At 42.2% G+C, this 16,871-nt stretch overlaps 1 protein-coding gene across 5 annotated transcripts in view; it reads right to left on the reverse strand.

Annotated features, from left to right (window-relative positions):
• Positions 1 to 16,871, reverse strand: part of DPYD (dihydropyrimidine dehydrogenase) — a 685,692-nt gene that overhangs the window by 315,752 nt on the left and 353,069 nt on the right. For all 5 annotated transcript variants that reach the window (XM_090050053.1, XM_090050052.1, XM_090050055.1 and 2 more), the window contains one exon: positions 13,932 to 14,116. In XM_090050053.1, the coding sequence (XP_089906179.1) occupies positions 13,932 to 14,116 (185 nt within the window). The remainder of the gene's footprint in view (positions 1 to 13,931; positions 14,117 to 16,871) is intronic.

A 16,871-nucleotide genomic window follows, 5' to 3' on the forward strand; every position in this document is an offset into this window, starting at 1 on the left:
CTGTCTGTATCAGATCCCATTTCAGGATCAAATTCCCCTGAGTGCATGGACATCCTTCAGTCCATAACTTCCTTTTCTACTCAACCAAAAGGAAACAAGAATTCCAGGAGGCAATTGGTCTGCTTTCTTCCACATAGGCCACTTAGTGAGCCATGAGCTCTGGAAGAGCAATTCCCTGAGGTTTGCTATTTTTCAAAGCTCTTAGCAGGGCATTGTAGAAGTCCTATGATGACTGAATCATAGTGAAGTAGGGCTGGAAGGAACTTCACAAGGTCACCTAGCCCACATACCTGCTAAAGACAGGATCATCCCAGACTAAACAATCCCAGTCAAGTGTCTGTCCAACCTACTCTCGAAAATTTCCAAGGATGGAGATTTCATATCTTCTCTAGGTGGCCTGGTTCAATGCTTGACCACCCTCATAGTCAGAAAATTCCTCCTGAACTCCAACCTAAATTTCCTCTACTGCACCTTGAAACCTTTGTTCCTACTTATGTCCCCTGAACCCATTGAGAAAATCTATCCCTATCTTCTCTTTAATCACTATTCAGGTATTTGAAGACCATTATCAAATACCCCTTCAGCTTTGTCTTCTCCAAACTAAAAAACCCATTTTTGCAGCCTTTCCTCAATTCTTGCTTCCCAGGTCCCTAGTCATTTTTGTCACTCTGCACTGGACTCTCTCCAGTCTGTCCAAACCTTCTTAAAGTGTAGGGTACAAAATTGAACATGGTATTCCAAGTGGGGCCTCACCAGTGCCAATTACAGCGGAAGAATCACTTTTGACAATATTTGCAAATGACACTCTTGTTAATAAACTCCAGTATGCTGTTGGCTTCTCTCCCTCTTTTTTTTTTTTTTTTTTGCAACAAAAGAACAGTATTGGCTCATATTCAGCTTATTATCCACTGTAACCCCCAGATCCTGCTCAGTAGTACTGAAGCCTAGCCCTTCATGCCCTGGTCTATTTTTGTGCATGCATTTATTCCATCCCAATTGCAGGACTTTGTCCTTGTCCTTCTGAATCTCATCTGATTGATTATGGACCTTTTTTTCCCAAATTATCCAGGTCATACTGGATCCTAGCCCTGCTCTCCAGAGTGTCTGCAACTCCACCCAGCTTGGTGCCATCAATAAATTTGCTAAGCATGCTCTCAATCCTATCATCCAAACCATTGATAAAGATGTTGAACAATACCAGACTCCTGTGGAATCCCACTTAATACTGACTCCCAATGAGACATTAAACCACTGATGACTACTAATTGAGCATGATGATCCAGCCAGTTACGTATCCAACTTACTGTACTTTTCTATATTTCCTTAGCTTGTTAATGAATTCCTAACCTGTCTTCTGCTCCTCTAGGCTACTTGCCTCCTTCCCTGTTTTTGCTACCAATTGTTTTCAACATCTGATAGCTGCCCTTATTTGTGAAGACTGAAGTAAAAAAGGCATTCAAAATTTCTGCATCACCTGAAACTAGATTGCCTTCTGCATTTTGTAAAGGACCTATGATTTCTTTGGTCTTTCTCCTACTTCTGACATACTTGTAGAATCCTTTTTTATTGGCTTTTACGTTCCTTACCAGTTGCATATGACAACTGTGCCTTAGCCATCCTAATTTTCTCCCTGCATCCCAGTTTAATGCTCTTCTATTCTTCCCCAGTACAATGACCAAGTTTCTACTTGTTGTAGGATTCCTTTTTGAATTTCAACTCATTGAAGAGATACTTGTCTAGCCAAACTGGCTTTCTGCTGCATTTCCTATTCTTCTGTTGCATCAGGATAGCTTGCTCCCATGCCCTTTTAAAGCCCATTTATAAACTCAAGGCTGTGTGTTTGGGGCATGACTGAAGTTAGACATGTGTGAACATAATTTTCCTAACCCAAGATACCTTCTGAGATTTTGAATATTCAGTTTGGGCTAACTGAAACAGTTTCTCTGGATGATTTTGGGTCTCAGCGTTGATCCCTTTCTTTCATTTTTAGTTTACATTGACTAACATGAAAAAAATCATTTTGTCGTGAAAATTGCAAACTTTTCTGTTCCAAAATGTTGAAATATAGCATTTCAACTTTTTCAAAAACTTGTTCAAGTTGGGATATTTGTCTAAACTGTCTCTGTTTCACAAAATCATTCAGTTTATACACATCTGTATTTTTTGCAACAACAACAAAAAAATAGGGTGTAGAGATTCATGATTGGTTCTCATATATGTGCATATCTGAGTAATGAACTAATTTTTCTTTCTGTAAGCAGGCTGTAGTAATTTGTTAATTTGTTTGCTATGCAAAATTGTTTCAACATTCTCTGTGAATAAATTTCAGCCTCTGGACTGCCCATAAGCTGCTCAATGTTCATATCCCTGAAAATATTCAAAAGCCTGTATTTAATTAGCTGCTTAATCTACATGGGTCCTGTTCTCTGTTCTCTGGCTGGACAATGTAATCTTCAAAAAGCCACCTGAAATTAATTTTGTTTCAACAGGATCTTAACTTTATGCTCACAATTTGCCTACTGTGATTTTGCTGAATAAACTTTGGCTTGTGCAATCCCTCCCCCTCTACCTTTTCCTGCAAAAATACAGACAAACAAACAAAAACCCCTCTAATAAAAGGAATTGGGACATGCTGATTAAACAATATGGAATAGCTCTGTTGCATGTGGACATGAAAAACAGCTGATCACCCCAGTTTTCCAGTTATCCACTAAAACAAAGAGGTGCCCAAGGTGAACACTGAATCCCAAGACTCTGGAATAGGTGGGGAGGTGAATTATAGAGGCCAGGCAAGTAAATCAAAATGATGTAACATTCATTGATGTAAGATGCGACTGAAAGTCCTATGGCTAGTTTCTTTACAAATTTTATCTTTTTTTTTTCTTGTCACCCTTTCTTTTCTGTGAGCGGGAGTCGGCTACCCGCCCGTCTTCCCTTCAGGACTCGCCTGCCATAACTAAGGAGATGGAAAAAGAATTGGATGTTAATCCCTGAAGTGGGTGATAAGTAATAGACCACCCAGGTATTATCTTCACAAAGTGCTGGCCTTTATTGTGACTGATACAATGTAACTAACCGCGCTAATTGCCTCATTAGCATGGAAGCGGCTGTTCTGCCGCTTAGCTGATTGTCACTTTGCTTTGTTCTTCTCCCGATCACGGCGGTCTCCCAGCCATCCTGATCAGGGATTGTTTCTGGATCTTTTCTCCAGGGTAGTGTTCCCAGCCTCTTGGGATCTCACCAGCCACCTGCCCTTAGTAGGAGTACCCTCAGCTTCATCGGTCCAACATCAATCTCCCAAGCATCTGCTTGCAGAGCCTTCTGTTGCTCTGCCATCTCTGTGTGACTCTCCACTCTTCTCCAATGCCCCAAGGGCAAATGTGGGATCCCTGGCTCTGCCCTTTTACACGTGGTGGTAGCCGTAATTACCCTTATCCTTCCTTGGTGTGTCAACCCCCCACTGCTGTGCTATGGCTCTCTCATTTACAGGCATCCTGGGTTTTACTCGGTAACAGGGTTTCTGCTTGAGCACCTGTTACATTTTCCTCTATTTTTGTTCTGCTTTTTTCCCCTACCTTTCTTTTCAGCTCAATAGTCATAAAGGAGATACAAACCAGTGTTTTGTTTTTTAACAGAGCAAAACTTTCAACAAACTAAAATACCTGGAATGTTCCTAAAAGAAAAAGAATCTGTGTAATGAAGGACTGACTATACACTGCACAAATAGCAAAGAAAGCATAGAAATAATTTATATGTACTGATTCTTCTCTAGATTTTTAAAAACAGAAAATAAGCATTGTTTCTAAATCTCCTCTAATTCATTTCCCATTAGTTGACCAAATAAGATGGTAGGTATTCAGATTTTTGGTCATCACTCCTCCTGCAACAATTAGGAAAGACGACAAATTCCTCAAACCTCTTCTGACCTGCCTACTCCTACAGACAAGGCAGTAGGGTTTGTAGGGAGGACCACAAGGCTTAGAAACAGGAGATCCTGAGTTTTATGCCTTGTTTTGTCCCTTACTGGGTGAATCTACATTCATTAATGCACAGTAGTTACTGAGCATTTAATTTAGTACTTGTATAATCAAGTACTAAATAAATGCACAGTAGCCAGAGTTACTGCACAGTAGCACCAGTACATGCCCTTTGTGATGCTACTGTGCAGTAACCTAATAATACTGTGCAGTAGTGTATCAGCATTGTCCATGCTGTGGCATACTACTACACAGGATTATTAGGCTACTGTGCTGTTAGGCTAGGGACAGGCATTGCACTAAACTGTTTTAAATTATCAAAAACTGGTTTAAACCTGTAACAGAACAGACATTCAGTGCACACAAACCAGTTTGAAAATGGCTTAAACCAGTTTGAGATAAACCTGGTTGAATGTAGTATCAGACGTAGATGATTGGGGTCAAACCGGTTTATGAACTATTTGTCCCAGAGCCCTTCCTGGTTTAACTTAAACCAGAGTCCCCCAACATCCCAGATGCCTTGCAGCCCTGGACAGTGCTGTCTGCTCCAGACCAGAGCTGGCTCTGCCCCTCTGCTCCCTAGCTGGAGCTCCTGCACAGACTGCAGGCATAATAGCATCTACCTAGCTTCCCCCTGCCCTTCCCAACTCACTGCTCAAGCACGGATTCACCACCTCCCCTTTCGCACAGCACAGACCACAGCCAGCATGTGGTATGCTAGCTAATGCTGAGAGGTGTCTATGTAAGGCAGACAGGACAGTCTGCTTAGGGCTTTTTGGAGCTAATCAGCAGGTCAGCTGGTAATGTCCTTCCATTCCTTCCTTGGAAAAAGTTGTTTAAGAAGAGCTTAAACTAATGAGAGAGGCTTTTTTTTTCTTGATGGGGTGCTAAATGTGGTGTTACCAACTGCCTGCTGGATCCCTCCCTGGTCAAGAACAGTGAGTGGGGGACAGGGAGGGAACACCTCCTTGATCAGAGCATCCTGCTGGGGCCTGGCCATGCCACCCCTCAGCTCAGTACCTTGGAAGGGAAGATCTAGCATCCCCCATCTTCCAGCCTAATCCACTGCAGGCATGTGCCTGCATTTTCTCAGTCCAGAGGGAATGTCTGTACACGTGCAAACCAGTTCAGTCTAGTCAGGTTAGACTAACCTGCAAAGATAAAATCAATTCAGCAGCACAAAAGTGGAACAAGATCTGAGAGTCATAGTGGACTCCAAGATGAACATGAGTCATCAGTGTGATGAAATCATCAGCAAAGCTGATAGAAAAATAGAACCAAGGAGGTGATACTTCCCCTTTATGCAGCATTGGTCAGACTGCAGTTGCAGTACTGCATCCAGTTTTGGGTGCTGTACTTTAAGAAGGATGTGGATAACCTCGAGAGGGTCCAGAGGAGGGCCACTCATACGATTAAGGGTTTGCAGGCCAAGCTGTATGAGGACAGACTGAGGGACCTGGGTCTCTTCAGCTCCCGCAACAGAAGGTTGAGAGGTGATCTTGTGGCCACCTACAAATTTATTAGGGACACACAGCAAGGAACTGGAAAGACTCTGTTCACCAGGGCACCTCTTGGGGTAACAAGGAACAATGGCACAAAGTGACAGAGAGCAGATTTAGGCTAGACATCAGGAAAAATTTCTTCACAGTGAGGGTGGCAAAAATCTGGAATGGGCTTCCAAGGGAGGTGGTGCTCCCCCCTACCTTGGGGGTCTTTAAGAGAAGGCTGGATAGGCATCTGGCTGGGGTCATCTCACCCTAGCACTCTTTCCTGCCTAGGCAGGGGGTCAGACTCGATGATCTGCTGAGGTCTCTTCTGACCCTAGCCTCTATGAATCTATGAATTCAGACTCAGGCTTTTTGAATACCTGTCCCTAGCCTTACTGTCTCATATAGATTAGGGCTGTGCAAGGCTTCAGTCCCTGATTTGATCTAGTGGAAATATGGCCCAATTCAGTGGCTGAATTTCTGAATCTGAATTGAATCAGAAGACCTTTCAATCTATCTGAATTGAATCAGATCCCTCTGAATTGATTCAGAGACATTCAGAAAGATTCGGAGATTCAGGCATAGACACAGCTTTAAATTTTTTTCTACATACTTCACGGTACTAGGCAGCTTGTGAATGCTGTGATGGTAGGGTACATGGAGCGTTCCACAGGATCATGGGGGGGTGGTCCCCAGCATGCTCAGCAGCAGACCCAGAAGTGGACCAGAAGCACATCTAGGTTCGCTGGGGAGTAGGCGGGGGGGGGGGTCCCTGCACCACCCCCAGCTTGGCGACTGGTGCCTCCTGGGTCTGGAGGAGCACCTAGAGTCCCACCATGGCTGAACGCTCCCTGGTGGCCCCAGAAGTAGACCATGGGTTCACTGCCGAGCATGTGGGCCCCCCCCCCCACGCTCCTGTGGAACACTCCATCTGCCCTAGCATCGTAGCATTCACAAGCCGCACCTGGTACCTCAAGGTATGTAGAAAAAACATTTAAAGATGTGTCTATGACCAAATCACTGATTCTTTGAATCAGCATTAAATCTTCAGATTCAGATTAACTGAATCAGGGACAGTGATCCAAAACAACAAATCGAATCACTGTCCCCAATTCAGGCTGAATCCAAATCTGAACCGAATATGGCCCATTTTGCATACCCCTAGTGTAGATGTGCCCACTGAATATGTAGTTTGGGGCAAGTCAGCTTTTTCCCTTTGCTTCACTCCCTGGGGGTGAAATTTGACCACATACATCTCTGGAGAATTGTCTACTGTTAAAGCCTTCAATAGAGAGAGACACATAATTGTGCTAAGTTGCACTACCATAACACTACATTGAGAGCTTTCTCTTCCGCAGTTCTTGCTATTGGGAATGGCTTTCCTGTATCTTTCCACCTCATTGACTCTCTCTCTCATTTCAAATCTCATCTGAAAATACATTTATTCTGTCTTGCCTGTACTTCTCTCATACTCTTTTCTATTATTCATTATTTAATTTTGTAATTGTATTATTTACAGTCAGTCTGGAAAGCATTTTGTATGAAAGACACTATTCAAATTAAAATTTCATTGCAGTGTATTATCCCCTGACTCTGAATTCTTCAAGTATCCTGAATAGGCTTTGTAAAAATGCACTTATCACTTCAAAACTATATATTTCTGTAAGTGCAATGGGAAAAGAATTATACCTCAAAGTTGAGAATTAAGTTTTTGTTACTCATTTTGACTTGAGTGGTGGGCTAATATTTGGAATCCCATAAGTTATTTTCATTACAGGGAGTTTATGATGGGGTTAGGTGTTTCTTTGATATGATCACATTTATTTACAAATATTCACAAAGCCCTCATTTTCTGATTATAGTAGGAAGCAGTTCCTTTGCTTACAGTTCCAAGGCTCTTTTGAGCCCAAAACAACTTACTCTAGCTGTCTCTCTCTCTTTGCCTGTTTCTGACTCAGGAGCACAAATCAACAGGCAAGCTTAAATCAAATCTGTCCCAGACCCTCACATTTGTTTTCAGTTTAGTTTTTGGGCAGCGGGTTTTACTGATTCTCAAGGTAGTGTTTTACATTTTTTTGTTTAGTCTGAAAGGAAAGCAGCCTGCCCACTCAACATCTCTGAAGAACAGTTTTCTGGAAACCTCCAAATCTTTGATAAAACTTCTTGTATTATAATTGATATTCACATGCACCTGAGGTAATAGTTGTAAAGGCCACCCATCATAGAAGAAATAAAGTCTACCTCCACCAAACACAACATCCACACTTTATATTTTCATAAGAAAATAAAAGGTCTGCTCTAAGTATGATCCTTAGTGATATTTGATTACTACCACCTTACTGGATGCCTTATGCCAACTGCAGTTTACTGCTTACCAGACCTCTCAGGCATTCCCACGCCCTGAAATCCAGAGCCAAGCTGGTACCTTGGCCCTAGACCTCAAAGCCCAAGATCCAGGCCATTCTTTGCACTGCAGCCTAGTAGCCACAAGCCAGAAAACCAACTACCAACTGAAATCTTGGAACCCGTTCTTCACTCAGGCTAATAAGCTCACTAAAACTGCAGACAGCAGGTCATCTATAGCATGGACCTCCCATCAGTGGAACAGGCAATATGTTGCACAAGAATTGCAGTTAAAGAACACCATTCCCAACACAAGCTTCTTCTCTTTGGAATGCCAGCTACCCTACAGGGCCCCAGACTGCTCTTAACCATCTCAGCATGGGAATCAGCATGCAATCTTGGGGCCTCTCCAAAGGCACTGGCTGTAGTTGTGGTGCTCAAGTTCAGAAAGCCAACCACATCATCTATGAATGCCCTCACAGTCCCCCTTTCGGCACCTAACATCTTATTGACATTGACCATTCTACCTGTTGCTGGCTTTCTGGTTGTTGTGGTTCAGACATATGAGTGTGGCGACACTCGCTTCACCATCTCCACTACCACCCGAGGATTTGGTTCCCTATTGTTAACTGTACCATTCAGTTTTAAGCCTAAAAAATAGTGTAAGTCTACACTACAATAGATTGGGTAGAAGACTTAGGCTATACTTGGGGACACAGAGGAAGGAAGAACATGGGTCTAAAATAAATCATCTTCTATAGACTTCTTGGGCACATCCAGATGAGCCCACAAGTGTCGCTTGCTGCACCTCAAAGCTGTTTGATATGTGGCACAAGGCATGCTGAGGGGGGAAAAAAATCCATTGTCAGTTCTCTACAAAAACCTTTACCCAAGCTCAAGTTTCTGTCCTGGTGTTTGGATCCAAAAGCTGCACCAGTTCCACTCCTTTCCTGTCTGGAATCTCTCCATTAATCATGCTCAGAGCTCTGCCTGTCTGCCAGCTCCAACAACACCTGGGACCCTTGACTGGTTTAAGCTTCGCTGAGTGGTGAGATCCCAACTCTATCTCTCTCTCCGACTCCAGGAACCTGACTTTTATTCTCTCACTTCAGGCACAGTTTTCTAAACCTGACTTTTGCTAATCAAACTCAAGCTAGACTTCCCCAAAAACCTAACTGAAACTATGTAACATTGTAACTGTTTATTTGTCTCTCTTGTATGGCTATTATTACTGGTAGCATCAGAGAATCATATACCTGGCAATAAATAAATTTTATGGTCAAGGTCGTTGCTATACTTTCTTTCTGAACCTCACCTACTTTTTCTTCCTCTTGACCTCTCCATTTGCTCTGCAGCAATGCTTCTTTTACTTAAGCCATAGATCTCTGTAATGCCCCAAACCACAACGGGGTCTGCTCATCAAGGGGGTTACTACTAGGATCACTGTGACAAGAGATTGTGATGTGCTGAGTTTTGAGGCGCATGAAGGTATCAGCTGAAAGTGCTGATTGGACCCAGCCTGCTCAGATATACTCTGTTAGTATGTGTGCATGCATGTCTAACTGCATTTATTATTGTCCAGCTGAAATAAGGGATGAACTGAGTTCAAGGCACATGAGAGTGTCAGCCTGTCAATGCTGAATAGTCCAGCCTGACTCAGATGTGCTCTGTTAACCTGTGTGCTTGTGTCTGACTGCATTTTACTGTTGCCCTGATGAACTGAGTTCAAGGCATATGAGGGTGTTAGCCTGTCAGTGCTAAATAACCTGGTCTGTCTCAGGTTTGTCCTGTTGATCTGTGTATGTGCGTACATGTGTTTGACTGATTCAGTGGTTGGAGGAACCCAGCTCCATTGAAACTGAGTCTTGCAAGATGACTCCATTGGGGGTGAGGAGTGGCAGAAGGGAGAAATACAGCTCCATATACAAACACAAGTAACACAAGCAGCACATTGATAGAATTACAGAGACCCCAGAAATGTACCCCTAATAAATGAGCACTTCCCAAAGTGATGGACAAATCTGGTAACACTACTTGTGGAGTTATTTGTTCTTGCCTCCTGACTAGGCCCTAGAGAGTGACAGAGCCTATACTGTTACTATTAACAGTCATAATATCATTGCTGGACAGATCCTGAATCACTACAGTTTCTAGAATGAGTCAGTCAACAAAATTAACCATGGAAACCATCACACATTCATAGCATAGTGTAAACAGAATTGGCCTAAGGAAATGTCCCCAGTGGGGAAAGCATGATAAAATGTGTTTCTTATACTTGGATCCCTATCTTGTGAGGAACTTTTAGTCTATCTTATAAGCATTGAATGTATTTTGAATAGACTATCTAGTTTGGATGGAGCATTCAGACCATTGGAAAACAAAATTGCTGCTATCCTTGTGGGTTTGGTTAGTCTTGTTTACAGAAGCCATGGTGATAGAAAGCTGCAGCCAACAATTTGAGAGATGGGCTCCTGCTCTGTAAATTGGTAGAAGAATGTTAAGAGGCTGGAGATGTTTGGCCAATTATTGGTGGAAAATGTTCAGTGTGAGATCAGCCAAGAGGCTTCTGTAAATAATTCCTACTCCTGACCATAAGGCATTCTTGTTGGATAGTTCTTGACTCTGGAATTCATGCTTCCCTTGACCATGTGCCAGGATTTGAATAATTTGAGCTTCAGGCCACATGTAAAGCCCATCTGTTTATTTAGCCTTTTGCTTCAACTAGGTAGAGATGTGAGAAATGATATGTTTAGAGAAAGCATTAAGCAAATAACTGGGATGTAACTTCTGAGTTTTGATTTTTCTTGTGGTCTTTAGGATGGTTGAATTATTTTGGAACAGTCTTTTTATTCTGCTATACATGGGTTCTTTTATGGCACTAAAGTAGTCAGTGGCTTCGGAAATAACTACATATTTTATAAATAAAAATATGAATAGATAGATACAGAATAGTTAAAAATATAAAATGTGTCTTGTATTAAAGCATACACTAAGAGTATGATAAAGCTGTGAGCCCTATAATCCTGCCATTGAAACTGGTATTTTTTTTTTATCTAATGCAAGGGAGGCTGCAACAATACAATGCTGAGGAACACTTTTTTATATGTAATGACATATGTTAGTCCTATAAATGTTAGGGCATTGTAATCTGGCTGTAAATCATAACTCCTCTAAAATAAAGTCCCTTATCATCTTACAGAGGTTGCAACTGGTCCAAATGTTGGTAAAGTAACTGCCAAATTATAGTCTTCCCCACCATAACAGCCAGATTTTACAGGGACTGAACATCCAAATAAATGCCTCTTGGCTACCCATTCATCTAGCAGCTGGAAAGATGACACTTGACATTTGGAAACTTTCCTGTGAAGATTGCTGCGAGGCTTTCCCATTAGCTTCCTAGTGAGACTATAAGGTCGAATAAGCTGCCTCAAAACCTGCAAAGGGTAACAGAACACTCTGATATTAAGCTTATTTGATTTAAAATTCTAATTCTCAATCCACAGCTCTTCAGATTTCCTCTAAAGTGTTCATATATTCAAAAGGAAAAATGTTCTTTGATGGGGATGCAGCATCATCAGAGAGGTTTAAAGTGATGCATGTGTTCATGAGAAGCTGAAGAGGAAAGAAAGAGAATGGGGCACATATGTATGTATGTATGTATGTATGTACACACACACACACACCCTCTAGAATCTAAGAGTGGCCATACTTGATTGTTTCATCAAAGAATGTGCATACGGGTCAAACTGTATGCAGTTAAAAACCAGGTATCTGGATGAGGTCTGAAAATGCAAGTGTCAGAATATGAAAAGAAAATACAGGCAGTCCTCAGACTTACAACACAACTGGCTCCTGAAAACAGCATCTTAAGTCAAAACATCATAACTCAGAACCAAAATTTCTCATAGGAACTATGTTATAAATGGGGGATTGGTTCCTTTCTGGTGGTCAACACAGCTGCATCCAGCTAATAAATCTGTTGTTGGGGGTAGGGGGAGAAAAGGGGTGTGAGGGGCAGATCAATGCCCCCGCAGCGAGGGAGGGATTGGGGCTGGGGCTGGGACCTGGGCTGGGGCAAGTGCTGCCCAGGGTGGGGGTGGAGCAGCTCACATGGCTGCACACCACTGGTCTGAGAGCTGCTCATGTGGCAGCATGTCCAGAAGCTCTTGCCACTGCTCCTACTGCCGGTCCGGGAGGGCATGGTGGGGGGTGGTGTCAGGGCTGCACTCCAGGTGGAAGGTGCTGGGAGTGGGGGCTATGCCCACTTGCCACTCATTCAGCCGGCACAGGGCCAGTGCAAGACTGAGCCACTGCCTCTGGACAAGTGGCACGCCATGACAGGAGCCAGCCCAGCCTTCCTGCGCCTCCTGGATGAGTAGTGGCTTTGCCCCAGCAGGGCAAGTGGCAGCAGGGCATGGGGGGGCATGTGCCACCTGAAAACTCACTGCAGGCCCCCATAGCCCCTGTTCCGCCACCCGCCCTGCCCCAATCCAGAAGTACATGCCCCGCCACACCCTGCCACCACTCACCCAGCCAGGGCAAAGCTGCTGCTCATCTGGGAGGCACAGGGAGGCTGGGCCAGCTTCCACTGCTGTGTGCCACTTGTCCAGAGGCAGCACAGTGGCTCAGTCTTGTGCTGGCCCTGTGCCAGCTGTGCGAGCCAGAGGAGCATAGCTCCCACTCCCAGTGCCTTCCACCCAGAGCACAGCCATGACCCTGCCCCCCCATGCAGATCCTGGGGCACACCCCCCATGCCCTCCCAGACCAGCAGCAGGTGCAGCAGGCCATCGGACTAGCTGCCACATGAGCAGCTCCCACACCAGCGATGCGTGATGGCACAAGCTGCCCCACCCTCTCTGTGGGCAGCAGTTGCCTCAGCCTGGATCCCAGCCCCAGCTCCAATCCCTCCCTCACTGTGGGGACATTGATCTTCCCCCCTTTACCACAACAGATTTACTAGCTAGACACAGCTGTGTCAACCAGTGTGAAGGCAAAACCAGTGTCGGACCATCAAAATAGGGTGTGAATTTACAAATGTCATAATGCCATTTGTCCTAACTCAAAAAGTTGTAAGTCAAGGACTGCCTGTACATGCTAAGAATAAGAGAAAGATTGCAGCCACAAAACATTTTTTCAGAAACCAGATCAGACCCTACAAAACATGCAATCACAAGAAGATTTGAGCAGATGGACCTAGCCAAGTTCAAGTTATTCAAATCCATTTATTTTGAAAAAGTTTTTCTTTCAGTTGTCTTGTTCCAAAAGTCTCTCCTCCCACGATCATCTCCATCAACTAATACAGAGAGGGTCAGGACCTTTGGTGTACACAAAGGCTTCTCTAAGCATGATCTATACCTTTCTCTGCATCTGGTCTAACATGACAACAGGCTGAATAAACAAAGGGCAGCTCTCAGAAAGAAGCATCTCCAGAGCAAAAATAGAGGAAATGCTTAGTCACCTGGTTACTCAAGTCTACATTAATGAAATCACACTTTTTATGAAAATCTTTACCTTTCTTTGCTTTAGCTTACTTCATCTGCTGGGGCTTTTATTTATCTTGTTCTTATAGGCTATTGGATTAGAGTTGTATGATCTGGACCACAAGCACACAAACAAAAAAAGTGGTATGTGAGTGTTTAGTGTGATCATACCATCAACTTCTATCTAAATATCTTCTCTAGGTAACAATGCTGCCAGTATTTAATTTTTACCCTCTACACCAGCAGTTCTTTTCAATATTGATGGGCTGTTTTTCTAATTACCAAGTTACAATTTCTATTCATACTATATATTGTACTTACTGCCCTTGGTGGAATCCACAGTTGAAAAGCAAAAAGCAAAAAAAAAAAGCTAGTAGGATTTAAAGTTTAAGAAAAATGTAGTTTCAATTAACCAAAACCATTTATGTGACTATATACCTCTAGCTTTAATTACCCAAACCAATGATTTTGTAATGCACCGGTCCCTAGTGAATTTTGGTGTCACCCACTAGAAATCTGTATGTTTAATTCTAGACATTGATGACTATTATTTTAATAACCATAAAAAACAAGCTAATGAGAGTATTTCTGACAACAGATATCAGATTTGAACAGGAAGAAAAACACTATCTTTAAAGTCTCACCTGTATATATCTGTGCATGAACCAGGAGGCTTGTTTTCCATCATTCACCGATTCTACTGTAGTGTTAGCTAAACCACCAATATCACCCCCTGCAAACACCCATGATTCACTTGTTTGCATGGTCTCTGGATCTACTTCTGGGAGACCCCATCTATTAAACTTGATAGGACTCATGGCTTCTTTCACTGTATTTAAACAAAAGATAAAAAGATGTAAGTACTTGATCAAGAGATAATCTTTATAAATGATTAACCAATGTTTGAATCATACTGACTGATGAACATGAGAAAAACGTTTTATTAAAAATCTTAATTCAAAGTGAAAATCCTTTTAACAGAGAAACACAAGTGCTTTCTGCAGTTTTCAAAATTGTCAGATGCTGCACCTGACAATTTAAGCTAATAAGAAAGATTTTCCATATTTGTCCTCATAGTCATATATTCTTCCCACATAATGAAATGGGCCTCTGTCAGTTTTTGATCAGGAATTGTCAACGCCAGTGAAAAATTCTTAGATGGATTTTTTTTTCCATCAGAAAATGTTGTTTTTGTGGTGTTTTGCCTTCAACAAAAATACTGATTTTGACCCAAAAAAGAAAAAAGCAGTATTTCAATAATTTGAACACATTTAATTTTAAGAATTCATACCTAACCATTTTGCTGTTTCATTTTGAAAAGACTTTGTATTTTATTGTATGCAATAAAAGTGAGATATAAATAAATGTATATATGACAAAATCAAAAATGAAATGAATGTATTGACTTCAACTGAAATGGTTAAGCTCGACGTGAAAAAAAGTTAAAAAATGTTGGAAGTTTAAAAATTCTTATGAAACATTATTGTAGAAATATACCTTCAATTTTCTCACTTGTTTCAAACCATTATGAAACACATACATTATGTGAGAAACAAGAGCTGAAATGCACATATTAAATACTACTTTTATATTATATGCAACTGTATAGATGAGATATAAGTACAAATGACAGTTACAGAAACCTACCTAAAACCATGTCACTCCTATATAATAAAAATCACCATGATACTAAAAACAAACAAACCATGGTTTATTTTTCTACTTTAATTTGGGGGTTTAATGTTGCTTTATGATGGAAAAGTATATTTTAAAATAAAAATAATTTAGGAAATCTTGATGCCACATACCAAAATGAGTTATTTTTATGTAGCTTTAACTATACTGTGACACCCAGTTTCGGCAATAAAATGCAGTTTAAAAATACAGTGTCCCGGAGGGACTTACCACTAGCAGATGCAGATTGCCAAGGTCAATTAAACTGATGTAGCTGTGCTGTCATATGTAAAAGAGAAACCTGCTAGCTTATGACAAGAATGTTTTTCAGTATTTAGAAGGCTGTCAAATTTCTGTTTTTTTCACTAGAGGTGGGCTCAGGTGGGTGTGTTCTTGTTTAGTAAAACTTTAGTCATTATATTATGTCTTTCTGAAGTCAAAACTAGAAAACCTGTATTTTTGGATTTAGATTTACTATAAAATTTGTGTAAGGTTACAGGAAGATGTTGTGTTTTACATTTTCCTCTGCTCACTTGCAACATTATCTGGCTAAAGTAATCCCCCTTCCTCTTTTAAATAATCCTTACCATCCTTCTAGAACTGTGATGGAAATAAAATAACAGAATAAGCAAGCCCTTACCTCAGCACTGCTAATCTGCATAATGTATGGATGCAAGTACAGTATACTGCAGACTGTTAGCTGCAAGTATTGCCAAATTATGTTTAGGACCATGCTATAAACCAAGTTCAGGCATTACTATGGGACATCCATATGCATGTAGTTTGTAGTGTGTGCGAAATGGGCCATATTTGATTTGGATTCAGATTTGGCCCAAATCAGGGATAGTGATTCAGAACACTGTCCCTGATTTGATTAGTCCATATCCAAATCTGAAGATTTGATGCTGATTCAGAAAATCAGCAATTCAGCCATAGATATAGCTTTAAATGTTTTTTCTGCATACCTTGAGGTACCGGGCATAGCTCATGAACGCTGCAACGGTGGGGTGGATGGACTGTCCCATGGGAATGTGGGGGGAGCCCCCGCATGCTCGGTGGCAAACATGGAAGTGGATCAGAAGTTCTTCCAGTACACTTCCAGGTCTGCCACTGAGTGCACGGGAAGCCTCCCCCCCCACATGCTTCCCCCAACTAGGCATCACAGGGTATCCTGGGTGCCCACCCCCCAGACCCAGGAGGCACCAGTTGCTGAGCTTAAACAGACCCAGAAGTGGACCGGAAGTGTTTTTGGTCCATTTCTGGGTCTGCTGCTGAGCGTGCTCGGGACCTCTCCCCACCCCCCCACAAGCTCTTGTAGGATGCTTCATCCTCCTCAGCTTCTCAGCATTCATGAGCCACCTAGTACCTAGAGGTGTGTAGAAAAAACATTTAAAAGCTGGGTCTATGTCCGAATCATCAAATCTTTCTGAATTTCTCTGAATCGATTCGGAGGGCTCCAGTTCGATTCAGAGAGATTAAAGGGTTCCTTGATTTGATTCAGATTTGGAGATTTGGCCACCGAATCAGGCCAAATCTCTGCCAGATTGAATCAGTGACCAAAGCTTCGCTCAGCCCTAGTAGTTTGTTAATTCCCAAAACTTCTAAGAGTGGAAGCCAGGCTACAACACTGATATAACAGGAAGGTTCCAGTACAGCTCAAAGCTATGTTTAAGCTTCCTGCAAATCTCTAGAAGGCCTACAAGCTTTCTCTCACATCTTCTCCAAAAAACTTCCCTTCCATGTCCTGCATCACCCTTCATACTCCATGGATGAGGAGGAAAATGTGGACATAAAGGTAACTGGGGGAAGACAAGGTTTTCTTGGGGGGTTGGGGGAACATAATGGGGAAAACTGAAGATATAAGAGCTGGGTGCAGTCAAGAGTAAAATATTATCCTAGGAAAATATAAA

Source organism: Crocodylus siamensis, chromosome 5, assembly GCF_052110815.1.
Source record: "Crocodylus siamensis isolate JL-2025a chromosome 5, ASM5211081v1, whole genome shotgun sequence".
Classification (NCBI taxonomy): domain Eukaryota; kingdom Metazoa; phylum Chordata; order Crocodylia; family Crocodylidae; genus Crocodylus; species Crocodylus siamensis.